This window comes from Akebia trifoliata, chromosome 4, assembly GCF_017979445.1.
Source record: "Akebia trifoliata isolate Shusen 1 chromosome 4, ASM1797944v1, whole genome shotgun sequence".
Classification (NCBI taxonomy): domain Eukaryota; kingdom Viridiplantae; phylum Streptophyta; class Magnoliopsida; order Ranunculales; family Lardizabalaceae; genus Akebia; species Akebia trifoliata.
The window spans coordinates 29,510,853-29,534,090 of record NC_141378.1 but is presented as its reverse complement, the minus strand read 5'-3'; the positions used below and the strand labels follow the sequence as shown (position 1 = coordinate 29,534,090).

The 23,238-nt window shown below is 38.3% G+C and overlaps 1 protein-coding gene across 1 annotated transcript in view; it reads left to right on the top strand.

Moving 5' to 3' along the window:
• Nucleotides 1-16,274, top strand: part of LOC147404687 (serine/threonine-protein kinase BSK1-like) — a 38,872-nt gene extending 22,598 nt beyond the window's left edge. Inside the window, exons 6-9 of the mRNA XM_086440745.1 lie at nucleotides 1,201-1,389; nucleotides 15,184-15,348; nucleotides 15,437-15,550; nucleotides 15,843-16,274. Of these exons, the coding sequence (XP_086296871.1) occupies nucleotides 1,201-1,389; nucleotides 15,184-15,348; nucleotides 15,437-15,550; nucleotides 15,843-16,103 (729 nt within the window). The 3' untranslated portion in view covers nucleotides 16,104-16,274. The remainder of the gene's footprint in view (nucleotides 1-1,200; nucleotides 1,390-15,183; nucleotides 15,349-15,436; nucleotides 15,551-15,842) is intronic.
• Nucleotides 16,275-23,238: the final 6,964 nt, after the last annotated feature.

Below are 23,238 nucleotides of genomic sequence, written 5' to 3'. Positions count from 1 at the left end.
CAATTTCAAAGTTTTGTATGTTCATAGATTAATCCAACCGGAGTATTAACAAGCATCCATTGGTTAAAGCACTAAGCATACAAAGATAAGGTTGTAAGGCAATTTTCCTATTACAAGTAAATGTGCTATTTCAGTACCTTCAATGGTCAAGCCTTAAATAACGTTGCTGAGTTCACTGCTCTTCTTGAAGGCCTTCACTTAATCAGAGACAGAGACAAACTGATTCTAAGTTGCTGTTAACGCTTTTAAGGGTGGAGGATTCCCTTGGCAAGTGGACAGCTTGGTTTACGAAATTAAAGAAGTTTTGTGAAACTTTTAATGGAAGATCTGCTGTGTATTGTTATGTTAATTGGGTAGCGAATGAGCTAGCCAACTATGCTGCTTTCTCCCTTTCTTCTTCCAGTTTTGACTCTTTTGTAAACCTTCCTTTTATTGTTCGAAAGGCATATTATATAGGAGATCTTTTAGGTCTTCAGTCTTTTAGAGTTTTGTAATTCTTTGGGTTCGGTCCCTCTATATTTTATATAATCAAATTCTTACTTGCTAGGAAAAAAAATGTACACATGCTATTGCTGTGAACACTGGGTGCACTTTTCTTGTCTTTATGTCAATGGCATGAGTATAATAAGGTTGCTTGGAAACCATAATTGTTTTAGAAAGATTTGAAAAATGTTTTATTTAATACATGAGTCGGATGTGGTGGTATCTTCATGTTAAAAGTTCCTTGAATTTATCTCTTAATTGGAGGCCATGCACAGGTGTTTTCTTGGCTTTAAGATTTGTTTGACTTGGTGATATATGTGGCAATGAGCTGGGGAATGTAATTGGTGTGCTAGATAGACTTTATTTTCTTTTCCAAAAGGCTTTGAGAAATTTGTATAATAGGGGTGTTATTATTGTATACATCATATAACATTTTGATAACATGGTCTTATTTAATTCCAAATGAAGAAACTTTCATCAGTTTAGGGTTGAGGAAAATGCATGGATCAAAGTCTTCAAATGGAGAATGAAACTTGTAACTTTTTGAGTCTTTGGATGCTCCATCATATGATTTAAAATAGAAAAAGAACTTATCGAAAGATTTTTCCTGGATGGTATTTGGATGTTCTATAATTCCAAACTATTGTCTATTCAATGCACTCTAGCTTGAACAATATGCTTCCGTCTAATCATTTTGTCTCTTATGTTCACATGAAGGCCCTTGATATGATACGGGGCAAGAACATCCTTCTCTTAATGGATTCACATTTAGAGGGAAACTTTTCAACAGAAGAGGCTACCGTGGTGGTTGGCCTTGCTTCTCAATGTTTGCAATATGAACCTAGGGAGAGGCCCATTTTGAAGAAGCTTGCTGCGACACTTGCGCCATTACAAACCAAACCCGATGTAAGCATGTTTTTTCCTTGGAAGTAGTTTTGTATTTGTACTCTCTCCATGCTTGGGTGTGTGTGGGTGTGCTTGTTCGTATGTGTACTTTTAGTATTGTTTGATACCGAATGGAAATAAATTGTGCATGATATTTATTTATTTTTAATTTCTTTGATAAGTGAATAAGAATGTATTATAGAGGGAAAAGATCCACAAAGAGTGCTACTTAGCTGGACAAGTAGTTCAGCAGGCTATACCACCAAAGATAAGAGACCAGATGGGGCAATGAATAATTCAATTTCACCTAAAAACAAAATCCTTAAAACACCCTTCACAATCTTTTAAAATCGAAGACAATCTATAAAAAGCTTTGTTTTCATCCTCAAAATGTTCTTTTCTACGGGACTCTGAATAGTTTAGTTTCATTGAAGAACAAAATCCTTAAAAAAAAACAAAACCCTTCAGGGTCTTAAGATCAAAGACAACCTATAAAATCTTGGCTTTGGTCCTCAAAATATTCTTCTCAACATCGTTTTGCATCCCTTAAAGGTATGACCGTTCCTCTCTTTCTAAATGCCCTATTAAATTGCGATAGGGAGAAGTGATTAAAGAAATTGACCATGGGAAGACAATGTTAATGCTCCAACTCGTTAAGACATCTAGAACACATTTGGGTGTGTTTCCAACATTTGCCCAGAAGACTTTTAGAAGAGAAAAAAATCAAGTATCATAATGAGAGCTTGGTATATATTTTTAACTCATAATAAGGGAATGGACATAAATGCGCTTACAAAGAAAGAATAGAAATAATAGAAATAATAGAAATAAACTGACATAAGTCAAACTAGAACTAACTATTTTAATATTTCCAATACTCCCCCTCAAGTTGGGGCAAATATATCAACTAGGCCCAGCTTGGCAATATGAGAGTTTTGTGACAGAAGGTCCAACAGACTTCGTAGGTATATCGGCCAGTTGATCTGAAGAAGAAACAAAGATTGTTTTAAATGCACCAGATTGAACTTTCTTCCTAAGAAAGTGAATATCAACCTCGATGTGCTTAGTCCTTTCGTGAAGGACTGAGTCAGAAGCAAGCATGATAGTAGACTTGTTGTCACAGAACATCGAGGAGAAACCAACAGTAGGAAATCTCAACTCTGTCAGTAAAGATCTAAGCCAAAGAAGCTCACATGTGCCAAGGGCCATAGCATGATACTCAGCTTCAGTAGATGAAAAAGAAACCCCTCTGTTTCTTACTTTTTCACGAGATAAGATTACCACCATAAAAAGTACATAAATCAGATGTAGATTTCCTATCTATAAGAGAACCTGCATAATCAACATCAGTGAAACATGATAGATGTGGCTGAGCAGTAAATGAATAAAATAGGCCTAGACTAGGACGAGACTTCAAGTAGCGAAGGATACGATACACGGCATCAAGATGAGAGGTACGCAGAGCATGCATAAATTAACTGATTACACTAATCGCGAAGGTCAAATCCGGTCTAGTGTTAGTCAGATAAATCAAACGGCCTACGAGGTTTTGGTAAGATGAATGACTAGATAAAAGTTCCCTAGATTCGGCATGAAGACGATGATTCTGATCCATTGGGGAAGAGGTAGGACGACAACTAAGCATACCAATATCCTGTAGAAGATCCAATGTGTATTTACATTGAGATAACGAAATACCATGGCGTGAGTGGAATACCTTTAATCCCAAAAATTACTTGATAGGACCTAAGCCCTTAACCTCAAAAGCACTACCTAACTGCCTCTTAACCTTGTCAATCCAGTGTGCATCATCTCCAGTTACTATAATATCATCCACATAAATCAAGACAATGGTATTGCGGTCATCTACTCCTCGTCAAATAAAGCTAGTATGGTCAGAGTGGCATATGGAAAACCCCATATATAGAATGACCTCAGAGAAACGTTGGAACTAGGCTCGCGGAGATTGCTTTAGATCATACAGAGATTTGAGAAGGTGACATATTTTCCTAGAACATTCCCCTTGAAGACGAAACCCAAGAGAGGGGTCCATATAAATGACCTCTGTTAGATCGCTGTTTAGAAAGGCATTCTTCACATCAAGCTAGTGAAGGGGCCATGAATGATAGGCCACTAAAGAGATAAGAAGACGGACAATAGACAGTTTAGCTACAGGGCCAAATGTGGCTCTAAAGTCTTTTCCTGGAGTCTGCGTAAATCGCTTAGCGATGAGCTGAGCCTTGTAGCGATCAACAGTACCATCTGCGAGATACTTGTCTGTGAAAACCCATTTACAACCAACAGTTCGCTCCTTAGAGGGAAGCGAAACAAGTTCTCAGGTTTGATTTTTCTACAATGCATTCATCTCAGTAGTCATGGCTTTAGTCCATATAGGATCACGTAAAGCCTCAGATATAGACTGAGGAACCCGAATAGAGTATGGTTACAAGATAAGCTCGATAGGAAGGAGAAAGACCCTGATAGGAAACAAACTGTGCGATAGGGTGATCAGTAACACACCCTTGCTCACCTTTGCGAAGTGCAATAGATAAGTGAGAGTCAGAAATAAAAGGAATAGAAGTAAATGTAGAAGGGGGCATACCTGAGTCCAAGGAGGAGGTTGGTAAAGTTTGAGAGGGGGGAGGGTGATGAGAGTATACTTGCAGCGGCGGCGGCGAAGATGAAGATGGAGAGAAAATTGGAGATGGTAGCATTATAGGAGAAGAATCTTACGAAGGAAAAAAGTCTTGTAAAGAAGATGAAGCACGAAAATATGGAACATTTTCAAAAAAAGTGACATCCAGGGAATGAACAATACAATGAGAGAAGGGATCATAGCACCGATACCCCTTGACATAGATGAGTAACCAAGAAAACATGAGTAGCTTTGTCATCTAGTTTGGTGCGATGGGGAGTTCTATCCCGAACAAAATAGGTACCCCCAAAAACTCTCGATGTAATAGGGAAGAAAGTGTTATTAGGTCGAAGAATATGACAAGGCACCTGTCCCCCTAAGGTATTGCTCGAAACACGATTCAGGAGGAAAGCAGCAGTAAGAATTGCCATATTCCAATATGACTTGGGATCATGCATCCTTCGCAGACGGCAATGGACGATGTTTATGAGGTGGTGATTATTATGTTTCGCCACCCTGTTTTGCTTAGGAGTGTATGGGCAAGTTAACTGATGAAGCATACCAAGCTCATAGAAATGATACTTTTAGGGTTGATTGACGTGCACCCAGCAGCTCAAAGGCTGATTGCAAAGGGAAACCCTAATGTAGGGTAAAAAATCACGGTGCAAATCTATATTGCAGTATGTGAAGACTTAATAAACTCTTTATTGCAACATGCGATTAAGAGAACATAAATCAAAAAGAAGAAAAGGGCCCTCGAAAGGGAGAAACTCCGGATGAGGTTACTGCTAAGTGATTGGGGTTAAAGTGTAGTGGGATTAGTGAGTGAAGGAAGAAGGGAGGAGGAACAAAGAGGGGTTGCGTTAGGTTTTTTCTTTGGTTCTGATACCAAGAAAAGTTTTAGAAGAGAAAAAAATCAAGTCTCATAATGAGAGCTTGGTATTTATTTATAACTCCTAATAAGAGAATGGACATAAATGCCCTTACAAAGAAAGAATAGAAATAATGGAAATGAACTGACATAAGTCAAACTAGAACTAACTATTCTAATATTTCCAATATGCCCAAATGCACAAAAATGCTATAGATCACCCTCACCATATAATTAAGTAGGTGGGTAACCAACTTCACATTACTTTTACACATCATAAAAAGTATATGGATTTTTTTCCATTATATCAAATGGTCTTCCATTAGAATCTTGTCCAAAGAAGCTTTCCAAATGAAGGTCACCTTAGAGGGGATGTGAAATCCTCAAACAAAAGCAGTTAGATAAATTCCAGAAATTTTATTATGTTGTGCTTTATAATTGCATGAGATTGAAGAAAAGGGTTTTTACTCAAGTGATTTCTCTTGTAGTTTTGTACCAATATCATTTACACTTGTATGCCTTCTTGTTTATGGTTTATTGATGTTTTCATGGTTGTTTGTATCTTTGATGCAAACTAATATGACTAATAGACTGGAGAGGTATACAAGGGTTTGGAATGATAAAGATAAAAAAATTATAAATCTCCTTGTAAATTGGTAAACCTTTTAGGGATCTAAAAAGAATGGAGACTAAGGATAAAGGGGCTAAGGATAATGAATAAATCCTTCCTACGAAAATGGCTTTGGATGCATGGGAAGGAGATTCAGTCTTAGAGGAGAGTCATGGTGTCCGAATACAAGTCGAAAAACTTTGGATGGAAAATTGATAAGCTAATGGATGTAGTGTTTGCAAGGGTTACTTCTAAGATGAGAAGGTTTGGAGAGTTTGTGCATTCTAACACGTTGGTGGATTTTCCGTAGATTGGAAGACAATTCACTTGGTTGAATAATCAGGAGCTCCCAATTATGAACAAGCTTGACAGGTTTTGGTTTCGTCTTCCTGGGAGGTTCACTTTTCAGGGGTAAGTCAAGAGTCTGTCTCTAATCTGATGTCAAATCATTGTCCTATCGTTCTTCGGGTCGACTAGTTTTCAAGGCATCCCTATCCTTTCAGGTTCGAAAATATGTGGTGGTTGCATAGTAATTTCAAGGAGTTAATTGATAGTTGATGGTCAAGTGCGACTTTTGTTGGAAGATCGGGGGTGGTATTAGAAAGAAGTTAACATTTAGCAAAGAGAATCTCAAGGAGTGGAATAGAGAGGTATTTGGTAGGGTGGAGGTGAAGAAGAAGGAAACCTTGTTAGAATTAGAAGAGTTAGATAGGAGGGAATAAGGTGGGTTTCTTTCTCCCGGGGGAAGGGTTAAAAGGGGTGGTCTTCAAGAAGAGTACAAGCAAAGGGTGAACATGGAGGTAGTGAGATGGCAAAAGAAATCAAGGTGAGATGGCTTAAAAAGGGGGACGGGAATACAAAGTTCTTTCATCGAATGGCGATTGCTCATAGGAGTTCAAACCACATTTCAAAAATCAAGATCCGGGGTTCTTGGATCGAGGGGGAGGAAGAGGTTAGGAAGGGAGTTGTGGGTTATTACACCGGGTTGTACTCTGAAACATATCAAGTAAGACCCAAGCTAAATGGGTTGCAGTTTGATAGTATTTTCGAGATGCAAAGGGTTTGGTTGAAAAGGCCATTCAAAGAAGAAGAATTTTGGCATCTATCACTAGTTTGTGCTCGGATAAGGCTCCTGGTTCTGATGGTTTCTCTTTGGGCTTCTTCAAAACCTGTTGAGATACAATTAAAGGGGATCTTTTGGTAGTTTTGAAGGATTTTTACGATCATGGTGTTTTGGATATAGGGTAGAATTACTCCTTCATTGCATTGGTGCCAAAGAAGTTGGGGATTGAAGATATTACAGGCCGAAGACACATTAGTTTGGTGGGTGCTACTTACAAGATCCTATCGGAATTGCTCGCCGCAAGGATGAAAGAGGTGATGGGTGGGATCATTGATCTGAGCTAGGAAGCTTTCGTAAGGGGGAGGTAGATCATGGATGGGGTCCTAGTTGCTAATGAATGTCTGGATTCGAGGTTGGAATCTGGAGTTTCAGGCTTAGTTTGTAAGATAGACCTTGAAAAGGCTTATGATCATGTAAGTTGGAGTAGTATAAGGTACCTTATAGGGAGGATGGGGTTTGGTCATAAGTGGATTTACTGGATTATGAAGTGTGTTTCCTCGCCTACTTTCTCCATTCTTGTTGATGGCTCTCCAGAAGGTGTTTGTCACACCCCAAAATCCTAACACGCATTTGCACAAAGTGATTGTGGGGTGGGATAAGGAAGCAATCAAGCTCCAAGAGTCGAAGAACCTTCTTGACCTTGGGGAGTCTTCAACTTTTAGCTCCATCCCACCAATTCTCACCCTTATGTCACTTAAGCTGAAAGCAAGAATGTTGTCAACAGTGAGGGACTACTTCTGAAAGATTTTTCTACATCTCTTTAGCCCAATATGGTAAATGTAGGCATTGAAAGATAGCTTCTTGATCAAAGCTATAGACCCTTGTCTTTGCATTTACCTATAAGCCAGTTGATCTCTTGGTTCCATTGAAGAGTAGGTATGTTGATAAGGGATTTTGATGTAGAGTAGAACACACAAGCCTAGAGTTTATATTAAAAATCAAGTTATAGGGCGAAATCCCAAGAACTAGGCGTAATAAAGAGTTTCTATGTCGAGCAAAACAAGCTAGAAACCTTAATCTAGGTTTGAGATTGATGGAAATCAGTTGCAAACACCTTAATTAAGAATCAATATCAGGTTCTTCTGCTCACAAAAAACAAAGAAAGGAGAGAAAAAGTCTCTTGTTTTTCTTTTATTAATCAATTTCCAGAAAAAACTAATTATTGAATTTGTTTATTGGTGCTCCTTATATCGATAACTCCATAACAACTTAGAAACCTTTTAAAATACTAAAAAGTAACTTTCTAATCTATCTGTAACATATTACTGACCTTCTAATCCTATTACAACTGAAGTTGGACACCTTGAAACATGCCTAATTATAACCTAAAGAATAAAAACGAATTTAGAAAACAATAAAAAGATAAAATAAATTAGAAACTTCCTAAAGTTGAAATAGAAATTAATTAGGAAAAGAAACTTTCTAAAATTAAAATAGAAACTAGCTATGACTACTTAAGCAACTTAAAAAAAATAGAAACTTAATAAAAGAAAAAAGTCCTAAGAGAAATTGAACTAGATCTTGTGCGCTGGTAAAAAATTGGATTGAGTTGACTGAATCGTTCAAACTGAGTTGACTTAATTTTGACTCGGTCAATTTTTGTTGATTTCTTCGATGCATTTTAACTCAATCATAGGCACTGGGATAAGTGTCGGCAAACCTATCTACATCAGACTTGTTCAAGAATTTTCCCCACAACTCTCTTGCAAATTGACACCCCATAAACAAATGTTCTTCATTCTCATTGTTCCTAGTTCCTATTGCATAACACACAAACTGAGCTTCGAAAGACCTTCAATTTAACGAGTCTATCTTGAGTCGTCAAACTTTGTAAGTAGGCCAACCAAGCAATGGTGTTATGCTTTGGTATATTTCCTTTAAACCACACAATGTTTGTCCAAACAACTTGCTGACCAAGCACCTGCAACTCCTTCATGATAGATTTGATTGTGAACTATCCATTAGGCGAACAAGCCCACATAACCTTATCACTTTTGCCATCTCTACCCATTTAGGAGGTTGTTCATCTGAAATCTCCTCCTCTGAAGAGAGATGAAGGCTTTGCCTTGACTGTAAGTAGAAGATTCTATTAGTTGCTCTTCTAACTTTCATGGAGTGATGAAAAAAGACTGTTGTTGTCCCCCAAGTTGAGCCAAAGTTCTCTTGATTTCTACTTCATGGTATGGCCACAATAGTGAATTCTTGGGCAATATTCTTTCCCTCCTAGCCAACTTAGAGTTGAGGGGGACCTCTTGAATGGAAGTTTGAACAGCCTTTAACCATGACTTGAGGTCTTCAAGCCTAACAACATCCCCTCCAAATTTGGCTTTGTTCCACTGTCTCAGGAGTTATGTGAGAAAACTTTGAGCTTGGTGATTACTTGGATTAAAGGATTACCTTTCACTCTACACTCCCACACATTCTTGATGATGTCCATGAAACCCTTTTTCTTCAAGCCAATGGTTGAAAAACCTGAAGGTTGATCTCTTAGCTTCCGTTTTTTGAATCAATGAAGTAATCATGGGATAATGGTCACACCCAACTGTTATGAAAAACTGCCTCAGCACCTGAAACTTGTTGGAAGTTGCCCTTCCTTTCTTCTTCTTCTTCTTCTTCCCTTAAGAGTCAGAGGGACTGATGTTTTGTTAGAAGTCTTATTGATCAGAGGAGACTGTTGTTTCCTACTCCCCCCTTTTGATGATAGGAATCTTCTCCATAGGGAGTGTTTTTTCCAATTGTTTGTTCGGGGCTAACAAGCTCAGTTCCCCCCTGACCTCCAAGAGGAACTTGAGGCTCTTTTACTCGTATTTAGCTCTCTTGTTGGTATTGTTGCCGTTCATATGACACATCCTGTTCAAGAACGTCAATCCTTATTCTTAGGAAATCAACTTGTTGAATATGTATGTTACTATCAATTTGCGCTCTTTTATATTCTAAATAAATAAACAACACAACTAGTAGGGTAAGCCCAGGATATTTAGACACAAATTTCTTAATAATGTCTGGACTAGACAAGATCCCGGCTACTTTATCCATTTTGAAAAGAAGTTATGGAAATGGGGTGATGAGAAACCAGGTGGAGAAGAAATTAGGGGAAGAGGAGTGGTGAGAAGTCAGGTGTTAGGCATTAGTCTACTAAAATTGTCAAATCAAATTTCATATTTCTTGTTGAAGTTGTATCTTAGGAAATAGAGTAGGAGGGTTTGGTGTTTAAACAATAGAAGGAAACCTGTCAACCTAAAATCAAATTAGGTTGTGTAGACTATCCTAGCATTCTTACCTCTAGAGTCTAGACTTTTTTGTTTTAGGGAAAAAGGAGAGCTTGTCAATAAGTGAAAGAGGGAATAAAGAGAGGGGGGGGGGGGAGAGAGAGAGAGAGAGAGAGAGAGAGAGAGAGAGAGAGAGAGAGAGAGAGAGAGGCAGGAAAAGGTGAGGTGAATATCATCATGCATTCCACATCTTCCCCCGTCAAAACCTCTCTCGTCTTTGGTTGAAACCAATTACGACCATGTTTGTCACGCCCCCTCCGAGAACACGACCAACCACGCATCGTCTTCGACAAGTTTATATCAAAGATGGTACGTGAGCCATTTTTTCTTCTTCAATATTATCAATAAGCCAAGCATACTATCTATAGTAAAATCTTAACTCGGAGTGGCAACATAATTACTAGATCACTACAAATAGAAGTTTCAGTAGATCCCAAAGGTAGTGTAATATTTACAAAACTACAGTCTTCAAAACAACAATCATTGACAACTTCATTTAATATTCCTAGAGTTCTATCACCACTATAACCACCTCTAGTAGGCCATTACATAGTTCTTTGATCGTCATCCAACCAAAACCTCCCACAATCCGCTCACCTATGATCCTATCTAGACTCTTGATGAAACTTTCTATAGAATTCTCCCATATCGATATTTCCTACCTCGAATTCCACTTATTCCTCGTAATATTCTTCATTTCTTGCAATTGGTGTGTAGAAAGGGTGAGTAATAGGAATGTTACCCCAGTATATGGAGGGTACAACAATGGTCATCGAATGTTCGATTAATCATGCTAGATTCATAACATATGGGTATAGATATCAACTTAGGTTTGTATAGTTTTATGAAAGCTAACACAACTTTGTGTGGTTTGTCGATAAAATGGAGCAATCATATACTTAAACAAAGATAACCATTACATGGTTATAAAATTCTCAATCATCACAAAAAGATATCTCAACCAATAACATCCGAAGAAAACAACTAATACAAACACGGTGTATTTGATAAGAGTTATGAGGACCACGACTGAATAACACCTCAATCGGGGATTCCAAGGATTAACTGATGAGGAATTGCACTGTTATAATCTGGTTCTTTGGTTGACCGTTGGATAACCTTTTTCCTGGTTCAGGCTGGCCGGTGACCAGGGTTCCATGATCACGCCTACTATCATTACCCTCGTGGGACAATTATGCCCAATATAACTCCCTTGGGATGATCACGCTCATTCCACTCCTCTAGGATGAGCACGCCCAATTTCACTCTTTTTGGGATCATTCGCCACGTACTGCATTACAACTGGTACTTCCATTACCCCAAAGTTTATCAATCACAATCAACAATATTCCACATAAAGTCATCATTCTTTAAAAGGTGTACAACACATACTTGTCAGTCAATGCGTCACTTGGTCGAATTTTAGAATTCGACATTCGTGATAAACACTGGTCAACTAATCATTACAAACTCAATATTATCATTTTCTCTCAACCGTCATCTTAATACATAAAGTAAAACAACTTGGAAAGTAAACCACCAATTCTGTAATTTAAATACTCAAAAGAAAAACAAGTCGTTTCAGTGTTTCACGTTTAACAGGATTGCAAAACATACAAATAATCCACAGATATTCATTAAAATTTGGGTTTCAAGTTGAGGTTTCGATATACAACTTTCTGCCCCAAGGCCATTCCTAAAGTGACAGAGAACTAAATTCTGTGGTGGGGCCGCAGAATTTGCCTGCAGTGGGACAGAGCGCCACCTAACTTCCCACTGTGGCTTCCACTGCAGTGACACAGAACAATAGTTTTACCTTCTGTTCTGCTCTATGGTTCCCACTGTTTAACACAACTTCTGAGTTGTGTGCAACTCAGAGAATTAATGACTTATCATTGTTATTCAACACATGCAAAGCTTGTTAATAGTAATTCATACAAAGAAAAACATGGTGAGATGCATCAAAACATGTATCAACATCACATGTTCAACATATGAAATATTCAGAAAAATCTCCTAACATATACATAGCTAAGAAATTACTCCTATAACCAGAATTGTGTTCCAAAATCTACATGAGCAAGCTGTGATTCCCTTCTATTCTTGAGCCTCCAATTCACTAAATTTGTTGAGTTGCTTATAACACAACCAAGAGATCCTTGGGTGCTAGAGCTTAGCAATTTGCAAGGTTTGAAAGACTAGAGGATGGGCTGGAATTTGTGAAGAATTTGAGGGTATGATGTTGCTGGAAATTCTTATAGAGGAAAAGAGGAGAATGTTTCACATTCCTCTCTTAAATACTATGTGGGTTCAACTAGCAACTATGGTTAATCTTGCATGTCCTTATGCCAACATGTGGCTAGGGGGTTGCGTGGTGCCAACATGTGTGCATGGGACACCTTACTTGGAGACATGTGAGGGGGTTAGGTGGCATGATGATGTCATGGTCATCATGACACCAAAGTCAAGTGTCTTTGACTTGACTAAACATGGTTAATTTTTAACCATGGTTCCAAGTTTACTTCTTTGGTTGAGTTAAGTGGTGGGACCCATCCTAGGTTAATTAGAGTAATTTTTTGACTTCGACCCAGGTCAACTTAAGTTGACCCGGTCAAGTTGACCTAGTTGATCGCTTTGGAAACGAAGTTTGTGACCCTTGACCGGGCTTGTTTCTTGTTGGAATTTGACGTATAAATCGTTGATTTCAAATAACTTTTTGAGATCTACTGCCTACTGGTATCATCCGTTTCCCACAGTTTCAAATCCTAATCACTTGTCCTTATGACATATTCCCACTAGTCTTAGTTCAATTATCGGGCAACTCTTATGTTCTTTTAAACTCATTAATTTAATATTTTAAATTACTTTATCCTACATAATCTTATAGGAGATTTTCTTGAGATACATGATGACATGATCAGGTCATCACAATGTCTTTCGGCGACTTTTGGATTCTCACTATCTTCAATACCCCTTATTTTTTTTTCAACCATGTGTCATGTACATCAACAATAGAAGGCCATTACATATGCTACAAGTGATGAAGACTAGGGGGGAATAAGTTATTCTTTCAAGAGTAATTCCTGGTTTCATTTAAATTTGATTTGATACTCTGAGTAGTAGACTGACGCTTATACACCTGATTTCTCACCACTCCCCTTTCCATAACTTCATCTCCACCTGGTTTCTTATCATTCCCTTCCCATAACTTCTTCTATTCAATATGGATGAACTAGATAGGATCTTGTCAAATCCTGAGATTATTAAGAAAATTTTGTCTAGATATCCTGAGCTTACCCAAGTAGTTGTTCTATATCTAGAATATAGAAAGGCACAAATTGATATTAACATATATATTCAACAAAATGAATTAATTCAACAATTTGATTTCCTAATAACAAGATGCATCATATGAGCAGCAACAATACCAACTCTGGAGCAGCTTAAGCTCCCTTCTGAACTGGCCTCAAAGCCTTCTTGTTGGAGATGGATGCTAGACACATTTGAAATAAGAGTGGCCAAAAACCGTACACTGAGAACACTTAGGTGGCATCCAGTCACAATCAACCTTCACTTCTGCAACTTTCCCATTCCCTATCCTAATGTAAATTGATTTGGGAATCTCTTTGTTGGCCTGGATCTCAATATGAACTCTAGCGAAAGAAAGTCTGGACAGATTCTCTATGGCATTGTCCAAGAAAAGGGGGTTTACCTACTCCACTAGCCACTATACTCAAAGAACTTGTGGTCTAGAATTTCTTGGGCTTTCTTCTTCTCCAGTTCGATGCAACTGTCCCAAGGTGTTAAGATTAGGAGCTTCCCCCAATGAACCAGATCTCTTTTTGCAACACATCATCCTTATCCTCTCCAATGATAAACTTAAGAATTAGACTCTGTTCTCATCAGAGAGTATCTCTAGGGATCCTTAGGTTTCCAGAGCTTCTCAACAGCATGCTTGCTATCAGGAAATGCCCAACCAGACAGCCTCTTCCTCAATAATGTCAGTGTGAAAATTGGCAAACACCTTACCCTCTGATATCTCCAGTTCCCCAAACTCCAGCTGAGAGTTACCTTTTGCTGAGGTCTTGCTACCCAATATTCCTACTCAAAATTTTAGTCACCTGGCATCCCCCTTGTTTCCTGACTAGAGAAGGCAGGCCTTGCTTCATAGCTCCTTAAGAAGCTGCTGGTGTGCCCTTATTTGGTGGATTCCCATTTGTCTGCGAGGGAGGGAGGCTTCTGGGAGCTCCCCAGCATTTTCCCCTCTGGTCCTAGGATGATCGACTTGGAATGGAAGCCCTCACTGGGGCCGTGGTCTCATGTGCCTTTGTTCTCAAAATTTCTTCCCCAATAAGGGGAAAGGGTTCCCTGTCAACCCCTTTGCTGCAGCGTTCTGAGATTTGAACTTCTACAACTTCAGTCCATATTTCACTATCACCAAAGTCCCATGGGGTCTCTGTCCCAACTAGCTTCAGGTCCTCCATTTCGTTAGCCGTATTCAGACTACATTGGCTTAGCATGGAATAGTTCTTAAACTATTGTCATTTTGATACTTTTTATGCTGGGCTGGAGATGATCCTTAATTCAAGTATCACGTGCTGGGCAGATGCTTCATTGTTAGATCTCAGTTATATATTTCTCCTCTCTTTTTCTATTGTTTTGGGTAAATTGTTCTACAACCTCTTAACGTATTACGGTGTGAGATGTGTTTATTTTCCCTTACGTGGAGTTATCTGTTGAATGTAATTGGGAGTGCATATATTATCATGTTGATGCTCAACAAAAGTTTGCGACTATTTGCTACATTTAGTTTCCCACTCTTTTTTTTGCTAAGCATTAAATTTTTTCGTCTCATCTTATTAGGAAAAAAAAAAACCAAGGCGTTAGAATGAAATTGCTCATATATATGAATCATCAGACCTTGCAGTAAATCATCATCATAAACAAACTATATGCAATGTGGAAAGGAAGATCATTGGCATTCCTGTATACATTAGTATCTGAGAGCCTGCCAGTAACTAATTGTATTATAGATGGAAATGAGTATAATAATGTGATTGCAGACACCTTCATATGTACAATGTTTTTGTTCAAAGTAGAATGCATACTCTTAAATATTGCATTCATGCATTATATGTTTTTGATTTATTAAATGTGAATGAATAAGATACTAATTTGACCATGAACAATATGTGCTTGCTTATAAACAATAACAAATAAACAAGCTTCTTCGAGTTTGTTACGTTTTCAATCTTAGGGAGTCTACTTTCTTGTTTGTTTCTGATCACCTCAATTCTTTTCATAAAGGTTCCATCTTATGTGATGCTCGGAATACCAAAGCACGAGGAAGCCCCTCCTACCCCCCAACACCCGTTGTCACCAATGGGCGAGGCCTGTCAACGAATGGACCTCACCGCCATTCATCAAATTTTGGTGATGACACACTATAGGGATGATGAAGGAACCAATGAGGTAATTGACTTGTAGAAAACAGGATCTCACATGCATATTCCTAAATTATAAGCTAAAAGAAGCTTTATTTGCTTGTTGATTTGTTCAGTTATCGTTCCAAGAGTGGACGCAACAGATGAGAGATATGTTGGAGGCAAGGAAGCGAGGGGATTTTGCATTCCGTGATAAAGATTTTAAAGCTGCCATCGACTGTTATTCTCAGGTACTACAATTTTTTCTCTGGGTTTTGGGAAATTCCTGGCCCACACTATAATCTGGATGGGTGCCACCAAGAAATTGATCAGGACCTTTCAATTGGTGGGTATATCATCAGTTTGAAAATAATCCCAGGGGTGGGCTTATCTCTAATTTCCACTAAAACCTTGGGGGTGCCACAAAATTACCTGGTTTTTTTTGTGTGGATTTGGTCGTGTTACCTGTATTCTTGTGCGCTTGAGGAGTGAAAAATCGGATTCTGGTGATCTCAGTTTTTTGTGTGTGTGCTTGTGATGTAGTTCATAGATGTGGGAACGATGGTTTCACCAACGGTTTATGCAAGGCGTAGTCTTTGCCATCTTCTTTGTGACCAACCAGATGCGGCCCTCCGAGATGCAATGCAAGCACAATGTGTGTACCCAGACTGGCCTACAGCCTTCTACATGCAGGCAGTTGCCCTTTCCAAGTTGGACATGCACAAGGATGCTGCTGACATGTTGAACGAAGCTGCTGGACTTGAAGAAAAAAGGCAACGAGGTGGTGGTGGCCGAGGATCATGAGATTAAATCCATACTCCATTGTTGTTGTACACGAACAGGCTTATGTTTATCTGTATTCTGAGTTGGGGATTCAGTTTCTCAAACCAAAAAAAAAAAAAAAAAAAGTGTAATATAGAGATTCCATATTTTTTTTTCCCTTTTACATTAATGCAAATGGTGGTATTTTTTTTTGTGCGGAATTTAGAGGTAGTTCTTTTAGTTTGGTTAGTTTATGTGATGTCCATGTTGTCAAACTGGTGGCATTTTCCATTGGTTAAGGACTTCTTGGATAGACTTAGAAAAATGATTGAAATATCCTCGACTTCAATCTTTTGTCACAAACGCCAGAAACCCCAATCTCCTAGTGGGGAGTGGATCCTCTGTAGTACATTTTTCCTGTAGTGTAGTTCGACAGTTGAGAGAGGGCCACGTTCAAGAGACATCAAAATCCCACCCTTGAAATTTGGGAGTTGCACTAACCCTCATTTTGAACTCTAATCACCACGTTCGAGGCCATGTGGTTTTTCTCTTCTCTCACTCTCTTTCTCTCTCTTTCCCTTCTTTTTGATTATTTTTCTATGTGATTTTGGATCATTTGTGTGCATCAAGAATAACGAAGATCGATTGTTAGGGGTAAATCTGGAGGAATCGACGACATATGAGATTTTACCTCTACAAATTAAAGTTGTCTATGGGAATCAATTTTGAAAATACCAATAGAAATCACAATGGTGAGATTTGGATCAAGACACCACGTAGAATGATTGTGATTTTCATTAAGAATTGGAGGTTGTCTCGAAAGTCAACCCTTGCAAGTTAGAGTTTTCGATTTGATCTTAATAAGGAACGGACTTTAGTTTCTCGATTGGGTCATTTGATTGTGATGTTTGAATATTTATCTTACTTGTGATTGGATCCTTTGATAAATTATATTCTTATCAAGTTGCAAGAAAGGATTAAATCATGAGTTTTTAGTATAATTGTGCAAGTACAACGATTTTACTGGTTCAAGTTGCTTGTTCTATTCACTAACTATGGGAAATGGGATCAACCCTTGGAATCCAGCTCTACTCGGTCTTTCCAACTCTATTCAAAACCTAGCCCTGCTTGGTCTACCTAGCCGTACTCGATCTACCCAGCACTAATCGAAACCCAACAATGCTTGGTCTACCGAGCTATACTTAGGATTCACTTAGAATATTCTTTGGTTTGTTGTATTCGAAACCCAATTCTACTCACTTTTTGCTTAGGATGATTGGTTAGTGCACAACATAGAGGCATAAAATAAAGTAAGTTTTTATGTAAGTCACGAACTTGGTCGAGTCACAAAACTCCGTTGAGTTGAGTTTATAGTTCAAGAATTCGATCAAGTTAAAAGACTATGTTGAGTCACGTGACTTGATTAGGGGCTAATGACCATGTTGTATTTTGTGCATATGCTATTATTTTTTGTTGGTGTTGATTAAGAGTTGCATGTTGCAGGGAAAACACTTAGTAAATCAAAACTCATGGAGAAAGTCCGATCCATATTCTAAGAGGATCCCAAACGATTAAATTTTTGTCCTGAATGAATAAGGCTCATGAGTGGATAAGACATTCTGAGTGGCAGATCAACCTCGAATGGATAAGGGTCATGAGTGACCAAGACATCCTGAGTAGCAGATCAGCCTCGAGCGGATAAGGGTCATAAGTGGCCAAGATATCTTGTGTGAGAAAGCAGCCATGAGTGGCTTAAGGGTCTTGAATAACTAATGACCCAAGTGACAACTCTGTAGTGAGAGGATGAGGGTCCTAAATGACCAATTTCTTAAGTGTCTACTCTGCCCTGAGTGACTAAAGAAACCCTATATAAGAACAAGGTTACGAGGGACCATCACCTAGTCAAAGGAAGATAAGGGGAAAATATATTCGTAAGATAAAGAGGAGACACAGGAATAATGTAGTATTCTCGTAAGTGGATATGAGTCCCACCAATCTCTATCTCGAAAGGGGACTATCGCATCGTCAAAGGAAGATAAGGGGTGCCAATAATCGAATGGGAGTCTCTATAGTAAGACTTAACCATCACCCTTCTTGGGTAAATCCAAACCACTACTTTGTTCCATTTGAACCAGTGTTATAGGTGTTGGTTTGTTAATGACAACTTGACTGCCGAAGAACACATTGAATGAGACGTAATAAGTTATAACCACTTTAGGGTATCGTAAAGGATAAAATCGATATTAGACGTGTGGTGTAAATAAAACGAATAATGGTCACATGCCAAATTTAATGCGTATCTTGAGGCTTTGATTGATATATTTTGAATTAGATTTGAATAGTTGGAAGAAGAATCCTTTGATTGGGAGGTGGGGGGTTAGAGATAAAGTCATTCCATTGGGGTTCAGTTTGATCTTTTTCTATATAAAGGGGGGCTACCATGTAAAAAAGATGAGGTTTTTGGTAAATCTCAAGAGAGAGATCTTGTAATAGCTTGAAAAATAGTGGAATGTCTCTTCGGAGCCCGGGAACATAGTTTGATTTTGGGATGAACCCGTGAACAAATCTTATTTTTGTCTTCTCTCTCTTTTTCTTTCCCTTCTCTTTGATCATTTGTGTGCATCAAGAACAACGAAGATCGGTTGTTAGTGGTAAATCTGGAGGAGTCATTGACATCTGAAAGTTTACCTTTACAAATTGGAACCGTCAGTGGGAATTGATATTGAAAAGGTCAACGAAAACCACAATGGTGAGATTTGGATCAAAACACCACGTAGAATGATTGTGATTTCCATCAAGAATTGGAGGTTGCCCCGAAAGTCAACCTTTGCAAGTTAGAGTTTCCAATTTTGATCTTAATCAGGAACGAACCTTAGTTTCCCAGTTGGATCCTTTGTTTGTGATGTCCGAATCTTTATCTTAATCATGATTGGATCCTTTGATCAGATATTTTCTTATCAAGTTGCAAGAAATGATTAAATCATGAGTTTTTAGTATAATTGTGCAAGTAGGTCGATTTTACTAGTTCAAGTTGTTTGTCTATTCACTAACTATGGGAAATAGGACCAACCCTTGGAACCCAACTCTACTAGGTCTACTCGGCTCTATTCAAAACCCAGCCTTGCTCGGTCTAGCTAGCCTTACTCGGTCTACCCAGCCTTAATCGGAACCCAACCCTACTCAACCTTACTCAATCCTACTAGGAAATAGGTATGCTCAGTGTACCTAGCTCTGCACGGGATTCCCTCAAAATATACTTTATTTTGCTATATTTGAAACCCAACTCTACTCAGTTTTTGCTTAGGATGATTGGTTCGTGCACAACATGGAGGCATAAAATAAGGTATGTTTTTATTTAAGTCATGAACTTGGTTGAGTCACAAAACTCTGTTGAGTCGAGTTTATAGTTCGAGAATTCGATCAAGTTAAGAGGCTATGTTGAGTAACGTGACTTGATTGGGGGTAATGACCACACTATATTTTGTGCATATGCTATTGTTTTTTTTTTGGTGTTGTTTAAGAGTTGCATGTTGTAGGGAAAACACTTTGTAAATCAAAACTCAATGAAAAAGTCCGATCCATATTCTAAGAGCATCCAAACAACTAAATTTCTATCCCGAATGAATAAGGGTCATGTGTAGCCAAGACATTCTGAGTGGCAGATTAGCCTCGAATGGATAAGGTTCATGAGTGGCCAGGACATCCTGAATAGCAGATCAACCTCGAGTGGATAGGGGCCATGAGTGGCTTAAGGGTCTTGAATGACTAATGACCCAAGTGACATCTTTGTAGTGAGAAGATGAAGGCCCTGAATGACCAATGTCTTGAGTGTCTACTCTACTCTAAGTGAGTAAAGAGGCCTTGAGTGAACACAAGGTTCCGAGGGACCATCGCTTCGTCAAAAGAAGATATGGGGATAATATTTTCCTTTGATAAAGTAGAGACATGAGAATAATGTAGTATTCTCATAAGTGGATATCAGTCTCACCAATTTCTATCTCGATAGGGGACCATCGCCTCATTAAAAGAAGATAAGGGGTGCCAATAAACGAATAGGAGTAAGTTTCTATGGTAAGACTGAACCATCACCCTTCATGGGTAAACTCGAACCACTATTTTGTTCCATTTGAACCAGTGCTATAGGCATTTAATGACGACTTGACGGCTGAAGAACACATTGATTGAGACTTAATAAGTTATAACAACTTTAGGTTATTGTAAAGGGTAAAATCGGTATGGAACGCGTGGTGTAAATAAAGTGAATATTGGTCACATGCAAAATTTAATATGTATCTTGAGGCTCTGATGGGTATATTTTAAATTAGATTTGAATAGTTAGAGGAAGAATCCCTTGATTCGGAGGGGGGGGGGGAGATTGAGTCATTCCATTAGGGTTCAGTTTGATCTTTTTCTATAGAAAGGGGGTTACAATGTAAAAAATAGGAGGTTTTTGGTAAATCTCAAGAGAGAGATCTTGTAATAGCTTGAAGAATAGTGGAATGGCTATTTGGAGCTGGAGAACATAGTCCAATTTTGGGATAAACCCTGTGAAAAAATCTTATTTTTGTCTTCTCTCTCTCTTTCCCTTATCTTTGATTATTTTTTTGTGTGATTTTTGATCATTTATGTGCATCAAGAACAACAAATATCAATTATTAGGGGTAAATCTTGAGGAATCAATAGCCTTCGAGATTTTACGTATACAAATTCACATCGTCTGTGGGAGCCAATTTTGAAAAGATTAACGAAAACCACAATGGTGAGATTTGGATCAAAACACCACGTAGAATGATTGTGATTTCCATTAAGAATTGGAGGTTGCCCCAAAAGTCAACCCTTGCAAGTGAGAGTTTCCAATTTGATCTTAATGAGGAACGAACCTTAGTTTCCCGATTGGATCCTTTGATCATGATGTCAAAATCTATATCTTAATCATGATCGGATCCTTTGATCAGATCTTTTCTTATCAAGTTGTAAGAAAATATTAAATCATTTTAGTATAATTGTGCAAGTAGAGCAATTTTACTGGTTCAAGTTGCTTGTTCTATTCACTAACTATTGGAAATAGGATTAACCCTCAGAATCCAGCTCTACTCTGTCTACCCAGCTTTATTCGAAACCCTACCCTGCTTGGTTTACCTAGCCTTACTCTGTTTACCCAGCCCTAAGCTTGGAACCCAACCATGCTCGGTTTACCCAGCTTTGCTCGGGAATCCCTCAGAATATAATTTGTTTTGCTATATTCGAAACCCAAATCTACTCAGTTTTTGCTTATAATGATTGGTTCGTGCATAACATGGAGTCATAAAATAAGGTATGTTTTTATTTAATTCATGAACTTGGTCGAGTTTATAGTTCAAGAATTCGATCAAGTTAAGATACTATGTTGAGTTACGTGACTTGATTGGGGGACTAATGACCAAGTTATATTCTGTGTATATGTTATTGTTTTTTGTTGGTGTTGTTTAAGAGTTGCATGTTGTAGGGAAAATACTTAGAAAATAAAAACTAATTGAGAAAGTCCGATCCAAATTCTAAGAGGATCCTAAATGATTAATTTCTATCCCAAATGAATAAGGGTCATGTATGGCCAAGACATTTTGAGTGACATATCAGCCTTGAATGGATAAGGGTAACTAATGGCTAAGACATCCTAAGTAGCAGATTAGCCTCGAGTGGATAAGGGCCATGAGTACCAAGATATCCTGAGTGAGAAAGTAGCACTGAGTGGCTTAAAGGTCTTGAATGACTAATTACCCAAGTGACTGCTCTATAGTGAGAGGATGAGGGTCCTGAATGACCAATATCTCGAGTGTCTACTCTGTCCTGAGTGAGTATAAGGTTTTGATGGACCATCGAATCATCAAAGGAAGATAAGAGGATAATATTTTCGTAAGATAAAGAGGAGACACGAGAATAATGTAGTATTCTCGTAAGTGGATATCAGTCTCACTAATCTCTATGTTCTGAGGGGACCATCGCCTCGTCAAAGGAAGATAATGGGTGCCTATAATCGAATGGGAGTCTCTATGGTAAGATTGAACCATCACCCTTCACGGGTAAACTTGAACTACTACTTTGTTCCATTAGAACTAGTGTTATAGGTGTTGGTTTGTTAATGACAACTCGATTGTCGAAGAGCACATTGAATGAGACTTAATAAGTTATAACCAATTTAGGGTATTGTAAATGTAAAATCAATATTAGACGGGTGGTGCAAATAAAGTGAATATTGGTCACATGCCAAATTTAATGCATATCTTGAGGCTCTAAATGGTATGTTTTGAATTAGATTTGAATAGTTGGAGGGGCAGGGGGGAGGGGGGGGGGGGGAGATAGAGTCATTCCATTAGGATTCAGTTTAATCCTTTTCTATATAAAGGGGGGCTACCATGTAAAAAGGAGTAGGAGGTTTTTAGTAAATCTTAAGAGAGAGATCTTGTAATAGCTTGAAAAATAATGGAATAGCTATTCTGAGCTCAAGAACATAGTTTGATTTTGGGATGAATCCTGTGAACAAATCTTATTTTTGTTTTCTCTCTCTCTGACTCTTTTATCCTTCTCTTTAATTAATTTTTTGTGTGAATTTTGATCATTTGTGTGCATTAAGAACAACGAAGATCAATTGTTAGTGATAAATCTTGTGGAATTGATGACATCCAAGATTTTACCTCAATAAATTGGCGCCATCTGTGGGCATCGATTTTGAAAAGACCAACGGAAATCACAATGGTGAGATTTGGATCAAGACACCACGTAGAATGATTATGATGTCCATCAAGAATTGGAGGTTGCCCCGAAAGTCAACCTTTGCAGATAAGAGTTTCCAATTTGATCTTAACAGGGAATGGACCTTAGTTTCCCAATTGGTTCCTTTGATCATGATGTCCGAATCTTTATTTGAAGCATGATCGGATCCTTTGATAATATATTTTCTTATTAAGTTGCAAGAAAGGATTAAACCATGAGTTTTTAGTATCATTGTGAAAGTAAGGTGATTTTACTGGTTCAAGTTGCTTGTTCTATTCACTTACTATGGGAAATAGGATCAACCTCGGAATCTAGCTCTATTTGGTCTGCCTAACTCTATTTGAAACCCAGCCTTGCTCGGTCTACCTAACCCTACTTGGTCTACCTAGCCTTAATCGAAACCCAACCTTACTTGGTCTACTCAGCC